General features: G+C 43.6%; 1 protein-coding gene across 1 annotated transcript in view; it reads left to right on the top strand.

Moving 5' to 3' along the window:
* ITGA11 (integrin subunit alpha 11) overlaps window positions 1-16,877 on the top strand; it is a 276,560-nt gene that overhangs the window by 243,904 nt on the left and 15,779 nt on the right. The window contains exons 21-24 of the mRNA XM_069766420.1: window positions 9,884-9,982; window positions 12,950-13,026; window positions 13,739-13,828; window positions 15,982-16,072. Coding sequence (XP_069622521.1) covers window positions 9,884-9,982; window positions 12,950-13,026; window positions 13,739-13,828; window positions 15,982-16,072 — 357 coding nt within the window. The remainder of the gene's footprint in view (window positions 1-9,883; window positions 9,983-12,949; window positions 13,027-13,738; window positions 13,829-15,981; window positions 16,073-16,877) is intronic.

Below are 16,877 nucleotides of genomic sequence, written 5' to 3'. Positions count from 1 at the left end.
TTTACAGTATGAACCTGTTGTAAGGGTTTGACAGCTGCTGCTTTGGCTGCTTTATCAGCCCTATCATTTCCCCTAGATTCCCTAGTGTCGAGTCTCACATGTGCAGCTACCTTGATTACTGCTACTTCTTTTGTTTCTTGTGCAGCCTCTAAGATCTGTTTGATCAGAGAAGCATGTTTTACAGGTTGTCCTGACGCTGTCATGTAACCTCTAGCTCTCCAGATTACTCCAAAATCAAACACAATACCATGTGCATACCTAGAATCAGTGTATATATTAGCTGTCTGGTTCTCAGCTATTTTAAGAGCTTCAATCAATGCTGTTAGTTCTGCTTCTTGTGCAGATTGTTTCGGTGGAAGTGGTTCTGCTTTGAGAGTTTCAGATCCTGACACAACTGCATACCCTGTATGGAAGTTACCTGTGTCATCTGCAAACCTACTACCATCTATAAACAGCTCTAAATCTGGATTTTGAAGTGGTGTTTCGGATACATTGGGTAAGCCTACCGTTTCTTGTAAAATGAGCTCTGTACAATCATGTGTGTCTGTAGGGAAAAAATTTGCGTGTGGATCAGTGTCCTTATTCCCCCCTTCAGACTCGAGAGGTAGCAGTGTAGCTATATTGAGAGTCTGAAGCCTAGCAAATGTGATAGTAGAGGGGAGCAACAAAGAACACTGCAGCCGCAAATGTCTGGCCATGGAAATGTGTTTTGGTTGGACCTGGTTTAATATCCCATAAACATCATGTGTAGTTTGAACTGTGAGTGGATGCTCTAGGACAATTTCTGATGCTTTGTCCAACAATAGTGAGACAGCAACAACTACACGTACACAGGTTGGCGCTGCTCTAGCTACGGGATCTAACCTTGCTGAAAGATATGCAATTGGTCTTTGTTTCCCTGCATGCTTCTGGGTAAGAACTCCTGTAGCATGGGAATCAACTTCTGCAGCCATAAGCTGAAACGGTTTGGTGTAGTCTGGTAGCCCTAACGCTGGAGCTGAAACAAGGGCATCTTTTAATTGTTGGAACGAAATCTGACCTTCTTTTGTCAACAAATAAGGTTCACTTTTTACACAGTCATACAGTGGTTGCATTAGTTGACTTGCATGTATAATCCATTGTCTACAATGAGACACTATTCCTAAAAATGCTCGTAGCTGTTTATGATTTCTAGGCTCATTCATCTGTCTTATTGCTTCAGTTCTTTGTGGTGTAAGATGCTTTTTACCTTGAGAAATGCAATGACCTAGAAAGACCACTTTGGTCTGACAAACTTGTAGCTTTTGTCTATTCACTTTACACCCTTCTTTTTCTAAAAAACATAGTAAACTCACAGTGGACCTTTCTGCAGTTTCTAGATCTGGGCAGCAAAGTAGTAGGTCATCCACATACTGCAAAATTACTACCTGTGGTTCGGGTTCAAACCTCTGAAGGACTGTTTGTAGGGCATTTGAATAAAGAGTAGGGGAGTGTATCATTCCCTGTGGAAGGCGTGTCCACGCCAACTGTTTGCCCTTAAATGTAAATGCAAACAAATGCCAACTATCTTGGTGTAAAGGAACCGAGAAAAATGCATTTGAAAGATCTATTACAGTAAATACTTGAGAACTGGCTGGTATCTGTGATAGTAACGTATGAGGATTGGGTACAACTGGGGTGATTGGATCTAGAACTTTGTTTATTTCTCTTAAATCATGTACCATACGATATTTGGGCATAGAACTCTTATCAAGAGTTCTCTTTTTGACTGGATACAGAGGAGTGTTAGCAGGTGATTGTATCTCTACCAAAACTCCTTTCTCTTTATATCCCTCTATCTGTTTTGTAATCGCTAGTTCCTGCTGGGCACTCACAGGGTATTGTCTGAGCTGTGGGAGAACAGTTCCTGGTTGCACAGATAGTTTTACAGGAGAGATATGCAATAGTCCCACATCGGTGTCACCCTGTGCCCACAGTGTTTCTGGGACCATTGAGAGGTCTAGATCTGTGGTGTACTCTTTTTCTTCAGCATAATCCTCAAAAGCCTGAATTCTAACATATTGTTCTCATGTTTCTGCATCATCAGGGATAGTCAGTATAACTGTGCCATCTTCCCTAAAATTGATGTTAGCTTCTAATTTCTTTAGGACATCAGTTCCTAACAAACATGTTGGGGCACCTCTGGCATACAAAAATCTGGATGCAAAACATTTAGGTCCTAATGAGACCTCTAGGGGCACAGTATATGGCAGTGTTCGAATTACCCCATCATAACCCTCAGCAAAAGTTGTTTGTTCTGAAATATCTTCCGGATTCGGAAGAAAATCTTGATTCAAAATTGAGGAAGTTGCACCTGTATCTATCAAAAATGGAATCTCTCTCCCCCCCACATTCACCTGTATCATAGGTCTTCTAGCTGGTAGGGAAGTTTGTAACACATCGAGTCAATCTGAATCTGGTATGGGACCATCTATGATGGTAGATTTCTGCTGGTTGTCCGTTTGGGGAGGGTTATTTCTGGGAACAAATTTGCCTGACTTTATATCTGCCAACTTCTTCCTGCACTCTCTTTGGAAATGACCTGGCTTTTTACAGTAGTGGCAAGGAAAGTTGTGTCTCACTCTTCCTCCTGTATTAGCTTGTGCTATTCTAACAGGCTTACGATTCTCTCTCATATCCATGACTATTCCTAAACATCGTTGTTTCACAATATTTGGTTGTTCAATTGTTCTCCAATCTGGAGTAGAGGATTTAAATTTTTCTCTGATTTTCGGATCTAGCCCCTCTATTAATTGTTTTGTAAAAAGTCTCCTTACTGAAGCATCAGTCAAATCCAATCCTTCATCCCTAAAGCTATTTTCTAATTCTTGACTATATTCTTCAATACTTTGCCCAAATTTCTGCATAATCACACCCGTAGATCCCCTTTCCCTCTGTTTTTCTCTCATGAAAATTATTAATGCCTCTGTGAACTGGGTACCTGATGCTTCTGTCTGTAAGGCACCCCCTTCTGCCACTGGTCTATTGGGCTGTAGGTGTGTCAATAATTCCTGAAAAAGTCCGGGGGACATTTTCATTCTACATAATTCTTCCCCGTCCGCCCAGACCCCAGCATGAGTCTGCATGATTTGTTGTATGTATTGTGCAAATCGGATGGGATATTGAGTGGGATCAGGCGCATTATGCAGGAGGGACATACCTTCAGCAGGGGACCAAGGAAAATACTGTCGGGTCTGGTGATATCTAGTTCCCATTACCCCGTCAGCACCAGGTTCCCTAAAGGGTCTTGGTACTACCCTAACAGGGGCAAGTACAGCGCCATGTCTAGGTGTACCACAGACTAGGCAATCATTTCTCCAATCTGGATTTTGTTGTCCACAGTGTGAACATACCCATCCTCCTACCCCACCAAGATTGGGATACAAGGCTGGAAATTGTTTTCCTCCTTCTGCTCCTCCAGATGGTACAAATGATTGGGCTTTTGGATCTAGGTAAGGTGGTGGGATTATGTCACAACTTTTTCCCTTCCCCATAATCCATTTGGAAGTGTCTGGATCATACTTCCAATTCTCCTCTTTAGCTGTTTTTGAGACCTCTATCATACAGTGTATGATTTCTTCCCACCCATTGTCTTTGATAATTCCACCTCGTTCTTTACTCAGTCTTTCCCATTCAGTGCTAAACATAAGTGCTTCTGAAATTCCCAATTTTTCTCTTACCCTTCTAATCTGACTTCTGACTGTCTTCCCACATCTTTCCTGTATGATATCTGCTGCTTCCACTTGTCCTAAGACGGTTTTTGTCTGTTTATTTCCCATTTTTCTTTTTTTTTTTTTCTTTCAATATTAGCTATTTCTACCCCAGGTGACGTTTGGACAATCACTTATCCTAGGTGATGTCTCGTTGCCTTCTCTCCTAGGGAGCTAAAATATTGAAGGGCTGATCTGCTCCATTCTTTCTAATGTGCAGAATGTACTTAAGTGCTATTATGCACGCAAACAGACCCAGCAACACCATACAGATCACAAAACTTTCTGTGTCAGTTAGCATACTTGTCCCAGGCTCATGGACCCGCGTCCTGGGCTCATTCTATCAAACCTTATCCAGAAATGAAGGAGGTTAAGCACTTAAATGAGAGTCAAGCATGGGCGGAGGTCTCCCCGAAAGGACGCAACCACATGACCCAGTTAGGCTGACTTCCGTGTATAAGGCTTATACCCCAACTATTTCGGCTTATTTTTCTACGCACTTTTGCTCTTCTTTCACAACATACCACAACCTTCACTCTGTTCACACACTGCCAGGGACAGGACTCATAAATCTATACAATATAGTAACCCGAGTTTTATAGGTATCTACTCACTACTAGACTAACCCAGCGTGACACGGCTCATAGAGATCTTTCGGATAATACAAGGCAGATAAAAGAGAACTAATAATGTCTCTTACCTGGCCAGGTTTTTCAGTTCATTTGCCGTCCATTATCCCAGATCTCCATTGTCCGTATCTGCAGGTGAATCTCGAGCAAATACTCTCATCTCGGGTCCCTGTTCGGTGCGCCAAAGAAATGTTAAGTCCTTCTCAGTCCCTGGCTTACTAGAGGTAGGGATCCAGAGTAAATGACACGCAAACAAGGTATTGTGTGATCATATACAGGGGAAGCCCAGGAGCACATCTCCCTCTCTGGGCTTTGCCCTCCCTTTATATAGAAAGAATTATTCTTTTACAGACATGCGCACAAGCGCTCATATTTCACTATCTCTTACATAAACAATCTATACCAGTCTTTATCAGTAGAAAGTTACATCATCTGGAAGGTGAATAAAGGCTGCTATTGAAAGAAGGAATGCACACATGATTACTTCCATAAAAGGAAATGTCAAGTCAGCAGAAATGTATCTTGTTGTAAGCGAGATTTCTCAGGAAGAAGACAAGATGGATTGTTTTAGTTCAGTCTGATCTCCACAGCAGTGAGCTGGGCACGCCTCTGTGGGCTGCACAACTCACTGCTGTAGGTGTGACTAGCTGCCATTTTATTAGAGCCCTGTGCTATCTGCCGAGCTCCACTTGCTCTGTATCACAGGAGAGAAGAAGCCCTCACTTCTCCTCTGTACTCCAGGCATTGCAGGTTCTGGGCAGACATCCTCTGCTCTCACACGCTGCCGTGTGCTTCCCTTTGCTCTGTCTCCGCCTCCCCACTTGCACAGAGTCCCAGTGATCTCCGGTAAACTGCACTCTCCCCCTGTGTCGCTCTCCCTCTCTGTGCGGCGTGGGGGGGGGTCTCTGTGCGGCATGGGGGGGGGTCTCTGTGCGGCGTGGGGGGTCTCTGTGCGGCGTGGGGGGCTCTCTGTGCGGCGTGGGGAGGTCTCTGTGTGGCGTGGGGAGGTCTCTGTGCAGCGTGGGGAGGTCTCTGTGTGGCGTGGGGAGGTCTCTGTGCGGCTCCGGGGGGTCTCTGCGGCGTCGGGGGGGGGGGGTCTATGTGCGGCGTGGGGAGGTCTCTGCAGCGTGGGGGGGTCTCTGTGCGGCGTGGGGAGGTCTCTGTGCGGCGTGGGGGGGTCTCTATGCGTGTATGCAAGCATCGTCCGATGGGACTACAAGTCCCATCGGACGATGCCTGCTACAATGACAGTGATTGACACATTAGCCAATTATGGGACAGTAATAGTCCCATCATCCGGCTAATGTGTTGAATGAAAAAAAAAAATACTCCATACATACATGCCACATACATGCCACATACAATACATTCATACATTACATACATATAGACATACAGTACATTAAACATAGATTTCATACTCACCATTACTTGTCACTTTGTTCCCCGAAGCCAGTGTCATCTGTAAAAAAAATATTAAAAAAACAAACAACCAATATACTCCCTGTCCGCAGAAATCCACGAGTGTCCCACGACGATCTCCCGTGGAGAGCAGCAGCATCAGATAATGCGACTGCTCTCTAGGGGCTCCAGGAACACAATGACAGCAGGAAGGTATCCTTCCACCACTGTATTCCTCCGCTGTAAAAAAAAAAAGTTCCTAGTCTCACTTTATGCCATTGGTGTATGAGAAATTTTCCCAGGCAGCAATTGCCATAAAGTGAGACCTTGTCCTAAGGTAACCTCTCAGTGATGCACTGTAGGAGCCATTGTCTCCTGTCAGTGTGTCACTGAAGGTCTATAGAGCAGTGACATCACCCGATGTCACTGTTCTATAGGGGAGATCATCGTGGGACACTCGATATTAATGGACTACGGCGGACAGGTAGTATACGGTTTATTATTTTACGTTTTTTGCAGGCGCTGAAGTATGGTGAAATGAAGAATATTAAAATACTTTTTTCCTAATGTGTGCGTGTTTTTTTTAACCCTTTCTTACTATTGGATTAATAACGGATAGGCGTCTTATTGACGCCTCTCCATTATTAACCCGGCTTAATGTCACCTTACAATAGCAAGGTGACATTAACCCTTCATTACCCCATATCCCACCGCTACACGGGAGTGGGAAGAGAGGGGCTAAGTGCCGGAATTGGCGCATCTTACAGATGCGCCATTTCTGGGGCGGCTGCGGACTGGTATTTGTAGCCTGGGGGGGGGGGGGGCAATATCCATGGCCCCTCTCTAGGCTATGAATATCAGCCTGCAGCTGTCTGCGTAACCTTTCTGGCTATAAAATATAGGGGGACCCCACGCAATTTTTTTTTTTTGGGGGTCCCCTTATTTTATTAGCCAGTAAAGGCTATACAGACAGCTGCGGGCTGATATTCATAGCAGGCTACAGATATTGGCCCCCGGCCGTCGGCTTTCCCCCTCTGGCGCAGAAAATTGCACGGGCGCCCACGCGTTTGTGTTTTTTTTGTTTTTTTTTTTTTTTTTTTTATTCAACCCTCACAAAGGCCTCTTTCACACTTGCGTCGGTACGAGTCCGTCGCTATGCGTCGGGCTGACGTACCGACGCACGTTGTGAAATTTGTGCCCGACGTGGGCAGCGGATGCAGTTTTTCAACACATCCATTGCCCATTCTGAAGTCTAGAAGGAGGGGGCGGAGTTTTGGCAGCGCATGCGCGGTAGAAAATGGCGGACGCGCTGGACAAAAAAAGTTCACTTGAACGTTTTTTCGTGCCGACGGTCCGCCAAAACACGACGGATCCGTTGCACGACGGACGCGACCACGCGACGTGTGGCCATCCGTCACGATCTGTCGCTAATACAAGTTTATGGGAAAAAAACGCATCCTGCGAGCACATTTGCAGAATCCGTTTTTTTCCGCCAGATCCGTTTTTTCCACCGGATCCATTTTTTCCCGCCGGATCCGTTTTTTTCCACAATTTCCTTTTTTTTCTGCCAGATCAGGTTTTTTTTCCATCGGATCCTTTTTTTCCCGCCTGATCCGTTTTTTTCCACAATTTCCTTTTTTTTCTGTCAGATCAGTTTTTTTTCCATCGGATCCTTTTTTTTCCCGCCTGATCTGTTTTTTCCCGCCAGATCCGTTTTTTTCCACAATTTCCTTTTTTTTCTGCCAGATCAGTTTTTTTTCGCCGGATCCGTTATTTTCTCATTGAGTTGTATTAGCGCCGGATGGCCACACGTTTCATCCGTTTTTTGCAGGATCCGTCAAAACAGCTGTTTCCGCCGGACGGAAAACACATACAGAGGAACGGTTGAATCGCGATCTCACCTGCCGCTATTGCGGGCACATGTCAGTCATGTTTTTTTCTATTGACAGATTGGGCGATTCTGAACGCGGCGATACTAAATATGTGTAGGTTTGATTTTTTTATTGTTTTATTTTTGATGGGGCAAAAGGGGGGTGATTTAAACTTTATTTTATTTTTATTTATTTTTTCATATTTTTAAAAACATTTTTTTTTACATTTGCCATGCTTCAATAGCCTCCATGGGAAACTAGAAGCTGGCACAACTCGATCGGCTCAGCTACATAGCAGCGATCATCAGATTGCTGCTCCGTAGCTGAATTACAGGCTTGCTATGAGCGCCGACCACAGGGGGGCGCTCACAGCAGGCCGGCATCAGTAGCTATAGAGGTCTCGAGGACCTCTGTGGTGACCATCCTGACGCATCGCCAACCCCTGATCATGTGACGGGGGTGGACGATGCGCCCATTTCTGGCCGCGCGGCTGGAAGCGGTAGTTAAATGCCGCTGTCAGCATTTGACAGCGGCATTTAACAGATTAATAGCGGCGGGTGAATTGCGATTTCACCTGCCGCTATTGCGCGCACATGTCAGCTGTACAAAACAGCCGACATGTCGTGACTTTGATGTGGGCTCAGCGCCGGAGCCCACATCAAAGGAGGAGACACGACATGCGCAGAACATGTTGCGTTTTTTACTGCGATGCGTTTTTCCCCCAGAAAAAACGCAACATATGCACAAAAATTGCGGAATGCATTATAAATGATGGGATGCATATGTATGCATTTTGAAATTGTTTTTATCACATTTTTATAGCGAACAAACGCAAAAAAATGCGAAAAATCCTGAACGTGTGCACACAGCCTCAATGTGTATCTCCCCATCACACTCCATATGTGTCTCACTCATCATACTTCACGTCTCTTTCTCTCCCATCAGTCACTCTTAGGCCGGGGACACACACAACGTATAAAAAAAGGTCCGTTTTTGATGGACGAGAATCGCACAAATGTTACCAAAACAGTGATCCGTGTGCAGTGCGAGGATGCGATTTTCTCACATCCAATGATCCGTGTGACATCCGTATGGCGTCCGTATGGTGAGATTTTCTCACACACTTGCAAAATGAGCAAATAATGGCTGAGCCTTTCCTGTCACCTGCCCAATGCCTGAGAATTTCTCGCACGTCACACTGATGGTCCGTGTGCTGTGCGATATTTTATTTTTTTTTTCTCACCCCCATAGACTTTCATTGTCGATTCTCGGCCGAGATACGCTGAGAATTGCAGCATGCTGCGATTTCACTCGGATCCTGAATACGGCCGAGAGAATATCGGATGATGGGAGCTGCCCCATAGATTAACATTGGGACGAGCGCTATGCGATTTTTTTATCGCATTGCACTCGTCCGTATTGCGGTCTAGTGTGACCCCGGCCTTAGCCGTACAATGCATCTCTCCCCTCCCTCCATAATGCCTGGCTATTCACTGCAGAGCTGGAGCTCCCAGACAGCTCCTAATGCTGCTCCATGCACACCACACGTCTTCACTCTTCTTGGGTCCAGATGCTGCTGAGCCCACTGTGTTCTGCTCCTCTGTAAACAAGCTGTGCCTCTGATGCAGTAACTGCTGGTGATAGCAGGTCACAGGGCAGTCACACACAAAATGGCTCTGCCCTGTGATGCTGCTCTTCATTCTTACTGTTGGGGCAGTAACTGCTGACATCACCATTTCCCTCCCCTTTTGGGTGGTCTAATATCCCTGGGGCAGTGCTGCTAAATCTTACTATAGCTGCTTGAGGTCTAAAACGGAAAATGCTCCCCCTAGTGGTAAATATGTATATTTGTAGAAAAATATATAATATTTTTCATATAGAAATGTTTGCAAACAGTGCAAACATTGCATTAATACATTTTAACTATTATTTTAAGCTTAATTTCACAAAAAAACAAAATACGAGAAAACTGGTGGCACCTTCCCTTTAAGTCGGAATTCTGGCGTAAAAGCTTTGATGAAGCAGACCAATAGAGTTACTGTACCCTAATGTTGAACCCATGTGCTAGAGTGGTACAGCTAACTTGTATATCGCTAGTCAGATTTACAACTTGATTTTTCCAACCTAGAAATAAGTGTCTGGAGCATAAAAGACCTTGTTGTAATGCAGGAATAGGCTAATATGAAGTTATTGTATCAGTTTAGGCTACGGTTCAATTTAAGACTAAACTTACTTTTGTATGTTTATTCCACAGGAAGAATCAGACATTAAGATTGAATGCAAAAATGCTGAACGTGTACCCTACAGCAAGATCTGTAATGTCAGTTTCCCATTTTTCAGAGCCAAAGCCAAGGTAGGAAACAGTTATTGGGGTTCACAAATACCACTCTGGATGGACATAGTCAATATAGTTACTCTTCTAGACTTGAAATGCGAGAAAAGTTTAGTTCTGGCTCTTCTTATACTGAAAATCTACTATATAATTGTCTAAGGGGTACTTCCGTCTGTCCTTCTGTCTGTCTGTCTGTAACGATTATTCGTTCGCTGATTGGTCTCGGCAGCTGCCTGTCATGGCTGCCGCGACCAATCAGCGACGCGCACAATCCGGAAGAAAATGGCAGCTCCTTACTCCCCGCACTCACTGCCCGGCGCCCGCATACTCCCCTCCAGTCTGCCCTCACACAGGGTAAAATGGCAGCGGTACCGGACCGCATTATGCAGCGGTGTAATGCAGTCCGTTACTGCTGCTACTAACCCTGTGTGACCAAGTTTTTTTTACTATTGATGCAGTCTATGCAGCGCCAATAGTAAAAACATCGAATGTTAAAAATAATAAAAAAAATAAAAAATGATTATATACTCACCTACTCTGCCTTTCCCGCTCCTCGCGATGCAACTGGCACGTTGCAGTCGCACGGATGGTCTGGCAGAAGGACCTGCCATGATGTCACGGTCATGTGACCGCGACGTCATCACAAGTCCTGCGGGGAAAGGACCTGCCGTGACGTCACGGTCATGTGACCGCTACACGGTCATGTGACCGCGACATCAGCACCCCCTGGGACCGGAAGATGCCGCCTGCACCCCACACAGGCGACAGTGCTACAACGCGCCTGCAGAAGGTGAGTATATGTTTATTTTTTATTTTTTTAACCTGTCTCATACGTGGCTGGGCAATATACTACATAGCTGGGCAATATACTACATGGGCTGTGCAATATGCTACGTGGCTCTGTGCTGTATAGTACGTCACTGGGCAATATACTACGTCACTGGGCAATATATTACGTAACTGGGCAATATACTATGTGGCTCTGCTGTATCCTATGTCACTGGGCAATATACAATGTCACTGGGCAATATACTACGTAGCTGGACAATATACTACGTGGCTGAGCAATCTACTACGTGACTGGGCAATATACTACGTGGCTGGGCAATATACTTCGTGGCTGGGCAATATACTACGTGGATGGGCAATATACTACGTGGCTGGACAATATACCACGTGACTGGGCAATATACTACGTGGCTGGGCAATATACTACGTGGCTGGGCAATCTACTACGTGGCTGGGCAATATACTACGTGGCTGGACAATATACTACGTGGCTGGACAATATACTACGTGGCTGGGCAATATGCTACGTCACTGGGCAATATACTACGTGGCTGGGCAATATACTACGTGGCTGGGCAATATACTACGTGGCTGGGCAATCTACTACGTGGCTGGGCAATCTACTACGTGGCTGGGCAATCTACTACGTGGCTGGGCAATCTACTACGTGGCTGGGCAATATACTACGTGGCTGGACAATATACTACGTGGCTGGGCAATATACTACGTGGCTGGACAATATACTACGTGGCTGGACAATATACTACGTGGCTGGGCAATATACTACGTGGCTGGGCAATCTACTACGTGGCTGGGCAATCTACTACGTGGCTGGGCAATCTACTACGTGGCTGGGCAATCTACTACGTGGCTGGGCAATATACTACGTGGCTGGACAATATACTACGTGGCTGGGCAATATACTACGTGGCTGGACAATATACTACGTGGCTGGACAATATACTACGTGGCTGGGCAATATACTACGTGGACATACATATTCTAGAATACCCGGGCAACCATCTAGTGATTCATATAAGTAGACAAATGATGAGTATAAGGCCACTTGCACAAGTATTTGGTGATTTTTTTACCTCAGTATTTGTAGCCAAAACCAGGAGTGGGTGATAAATACAGAAGTGGTGCATATGTTTCTATTATATTTTTCCTCTGATTGTTCCACTCCTGGTTTTGACAAATAAATACTGATGTATAATACTGACCAAATACTGAACGTGTGAACGTGGCCTTGGAGAGAACAATATATAAAATTTTTCTTATGTGACTGTAATTTACTATGAACTCCAGTTTGACACTTCTGTAGAACCATTTTAACACTATGAGTGTAATTGGATGGGTTTGACATGGTTTTGAGAGGTCAAGGGAAATGATCAGTTCATAGTCGGTCTTTTTATACATTCACATTATGGGAGATACCTAAAACTGATAGACTGCTTATAGTAACTGGTTTTAACATAAGATCGTCCTTATAATGCACAATATTATACATACCACCCCTCTTTTTTAGCCTTATCAGTAGTTTGCATGCTAAAACATTGGCATAATCATATGTTCTCTGCATTAAATCCATTTAAAAAGATTATAAAAAGTCCAACAATATTTCTTGTTCGTGGGCCACATGTGAAAATGTCTCAAGAAATACTTTTCAAAATAACTTTGCCCTCTCTTCTGCTTTGTATGAAGCAATACAATGAAATGTTTGCTCTGCACTCTTCTTCATACATTGCTACATTAAAGGGCTTCATCTAAAGACTGATTTGTTCCAAAAAGCTTCAAAGGCTTATTCCCAGAATTCATAAGATAAGGTATAACTTACTGATTGCTGGGGGTCTGATTGGAACCCTGTCATCCTGAGAACAGGGTTTTGGATCCCAGGAACTGAACTCCCCATTTCTACTGGAGTGAAGGTGTGCATGATTGACCTCCACTCCATTCAGTGTCTATGGTTCCCGAGATCCAGAACCCATTCTCGGGATTGCTGGTGATCTAGTACTCTGACCCAAGAGATCAGTAAGTTATCCTTTATCCCATGGATAGAGGGTAACTTCTGATTCTGGGTAACTCTTTAATGCTCAAGTGGAAAATACAACAAGGATCTTTCACTAGAAGTCCTAGTTCAGGAGGAGTACGGGATGTCAGGACAGCTGCCAATTTATGCTACTTATCTCTTTCTAATAGGTGGTGTTCCGGCTTGATTTTGAATTCAGTAAATATGTTTTTCTGCCGTCTCTGCAAATACATCTTGTCACAGGCAGGTAAGTTATATGTTGCATCTATACCCTAAAATGGCCTACATGTTCTGTAGACTGATGTCAACCCAATGGCTGCAGGCTTAACAGCAGGATTTTTTTTAACTATCTTTTAATTAAAACTATCTTCTTTATTTTACGTAAAAAAAGAAAAAAAAACATAAAACCATTGAAATGGTAAAGGAGAATAGACATTTCTCTCCAATTATGAATTACATTAGAAAAAATTAAGAACTAAATTTCCATTAGTTTTCTATGCAAAGTATACATTATAGTAAACATACAGGGATAGACCGGCAGTTGAGAGGTTAAAGGGCGTATTGGAGTCAGAAGGGGTGCAACTTATTGAAAAATCAAACATAAAGCTGTTTGAAGAAAGCGAGCACCAGGCACCAGTGTGTGTGCACACTGTATATATACTGTATGTGTATATGTATGTATGTATGTAGGTTATTTAAGAGGAGCAGCTTCAGGAACCAGGTGAACCGTACTGTACTGGAGACATCATGGGTGGCCATCTGGCACTGGACTGGATTCAACGGATGGGGATAGAATGGAGTGAGATGAAAATTAAAGATATGTCAAATTATAATATTAAGTTAGACCTCTAGAGTTTGTACTTGGCATATGTGATGTGAGTTCTGTAGTTATTTGTCACTTATTTTATATCCAGTGACGCTATTACATGATGATATTTCATGATGATATGTCTTGACAGTGACAGTGAAGAACTGGAAGGTACATTTTCCGATAATGAAGTTTTACTGGACTTTAACCTGAAGTATGAATCCGATCTCCTGTTTACTAGGTATTTGTGCTGTTTGGTCATATATACTATATGCGTATTTTGCATTTCACAATTTTCAGATTTAAGTTTGTCAAATAATGAGAAAATCATGTATTATTTTCTGTACACTTCACGAATTCCTAGTACTTTGTGTTGGTATATCATATAACATCCTAATGAAATACAGTACAGACCAAAAGTTTGGACACACCTTCTCATTTAAAGATTTTTCTGTATTTTTATGACTATGAAAATTGTACATTCACATTGAAGGCATCAAAACTATGAATTAACACATGTGGAATTATATACTTAACAAAAAAGTGTGAAACAACTGAAAATATGTCTTATATATATAGGTTCTGCAAAGTAGCCACCTTTTGCTTTGATGACTGCTTTGCACACTCTTGGCATTCTCTTGATGCCATTCTCTTGGCATTCTCTTGGTGGCTACTTTGAAGAACCTAGAATATAAGATATAATTTCAGTTGTTTCACATTTTTTTGTTAAGTATATAATAGTTTTGATGCCTTCAGTGTGAATGTACAATTTTCATAGTCATGAAAATACAGAAAAATCTTAAAATGAGAAGGTGTGTCCAAACTTTTGGTCTGTACTGTATATTTAAGTTTGTGGGGGCTATAACATGAAAAAACGTGTAAGAGTTAATAGGGTATTAATGCTTTTTCAAAGCACTGGAAATATATATATATATATATTAGTAAGATGGGAGATAGATTTGTGATTCCAGTACACTGCAGTAAGCAGTGTAGCATCGGCAGTACGGATTTTTGCTATTAAAGCCAGTTGATGTGAGATGTTAATGATAGAGGGGACAGTAGTGTTAGGCTATGTGCACACCTTGCGTCGGGTCCCTGCGGGTTCTCCCGCAGCGGATTTGATAAATCTGCAGGGCAAAACAACTGCGGTTCTCCCTGCAGATTTATCGCAGTTTGTTCCGCGTTTTCCGCTGCGGGTTTCCGCCTATACTATTGATGCTGCATATGCAGCAATATGCAGCATCAATAGTAATGTTAAAAATAATAAAAATTGGTTATACTCACCCTCTGATGTCCGGATCTCCTGGGCGCTGCACCCGGCGTTCCGGTTCCAAAGATGCTGTGGGAGAAGGACCCTTCGTGACGTCACGGTCATGTGACCGCGACGTCACCGCAGGTCCTGGTCGCACAGCAACTCTGACCGGACGGCCGCGTGCAGCGCCCAGGAGCTCCGGACATCAGAGGGTGAGTATAACCAGATTTTTTATTTTTTAACCCCAAATATGGTTCCCAGGGCCTGGAGGAGAGTCTCCTCTCCTCCACCCCGGGTACCACCCGCACATTATCCGCTTACTTCCCGCAACGTGGGCACAGCCCCATGCGGGAAGTAAGCGGTTCAATGTATTCCTATGGGTGCAGAATCGCAGCGATTCTGCACAAAGAAGTGACATGCTGCGGGTTGTAAACCGCTGCGTTCCCGCGCGGTTTTTCCCGCAGCATGTGCACAGCGGTTTGCGGTTTCCATAGGGTTTACATGTTACTGTAAACGCTATGGAAACTGCTGCGGACCCGCAGCATCAAAATCGCGGCGGTTCCGCGGAAAAAACCGCTAAGTGTGAATATAGCCTTACAGTGATTCTTTTATCATTAGACAGGACAAGGCAACATTTTGGTGCCACAAAGAGCCATAGGTCATTGCTCCATATCATAAGTCACTGGATCTTGGAGCTTATTTAAATTCATTTCATTTCTTAAGAAGAGATACAGAAATCCAGAAAACTTTGGGTGACCCCCAAATATACTTGGAACATGCACTGTGCAGAAATGGTAGGCGCTTTTATCAGGAGCCAGAAGGAGCGCAGTCTGGCTGTGCATGTCACACACTTGTCATATTAAGTCACTTTTATTGCCCGGACATATATCAGGCCAGAAATGTGTGGGCGCTGCAGAGCTTCTTGTCTAGTCGGTTGATATAGACGTCCATTTGTTGAAATCTGCTGTGAGAGAATGAGCCTTTTACTATGACACATGGTTATGATTAAAATCTAAGGAAGCCAAATGATGAGAACAATCTCGGATCTTTCTCTCGTCTCACTTTCCTAGCTCAGGTGCTTCCACAGAAGCTTGATGTTTGGTGGTCTTGACAAAGACCTGACAGCTTTCCTGTTATTGCAGATATTCCAGCCTGGACCAGTATGAGATCACCTCTCAGGGGTCATCGGACAGATACAATGCAATTGGACCTCCATTCAACTGGACCTTTAAGGCAAGTAACTGTAAAAAAGAGATGAAGTAAGTTACTAAGATCAAACAACCAACTAACAACGACATTCATAGCAGTAGACTAAGGCCACATTTACAAGTTCAGTATTTGGTCAGTATTTTACACCAGTATTTGTAACCAAAACTTTTGCTCTGATTGTTCCTCTCCTGGTTTTGGCTTACAAATACTGAGGTAAAAAAATTAACATGTGCACGTGGCCTTAATGTGAAATAATAAGATTATGATGAAAGCCTTTGTGACTGATTACCAGGACCATTCTGTACATTTCTTAGAGCCTTAAAGGGAGCCTGCAAATGGCATCTGATCAGTAGGCAGGGTGTTGTAGAGCAGGGGTCTCAAACTCGGCTGATATATGTTGCCAGAGTGAGGTTCTTATTTACTGCAAAGGAACTGTGTGGCTAATTATATATTTAGAGGAAATATGTAAATATTTTCTTTATTTAGTGTAGCACCAATATACAGTGTAAAGCACTATTATTTGGACCCAGTGAGTGACAGTATTATATTTAGAAGTGGAGAACACCTAAGGTAAGAACAGTCAGAGGAGACATCCAACAGAATGGGAAATCAGTTTGAAGCAGTTGTCCCACCAACTGTGTAATGGCCATGTCTGACCATGTAGGGACATGATCTGATCATACCACATCTCCTGGGCAGGGAAGGAAGCAAAAGAGTATACTGACAGGACAATATCAGATCGCAGCTGCTGCTTTCTGTGATGTAAAACATTTCCCTGCCTGTTTTTAAACATGTTTTAGCTCACAGAAAGCAGCAGCTGTGATCCGGT

Source organism: Ranitomeya imitator, chromosome 4 (assembly GCF_032444005.1).
Source record: "Ranitomeya imitator isolate aRanImi1 chromosome 4, aRanImi1.pri, whole genome shotgun sequence".
Taxonomy (NCBI): Eukaryota; Metazoa; Chordata; class Amphibia; order Anura; family Dendrobatidae; genus Ranitomeya; species Ranitomeya imitator.
This window is presented reverse-complemented; position numbering and strand designations above follow the sequence as displayed.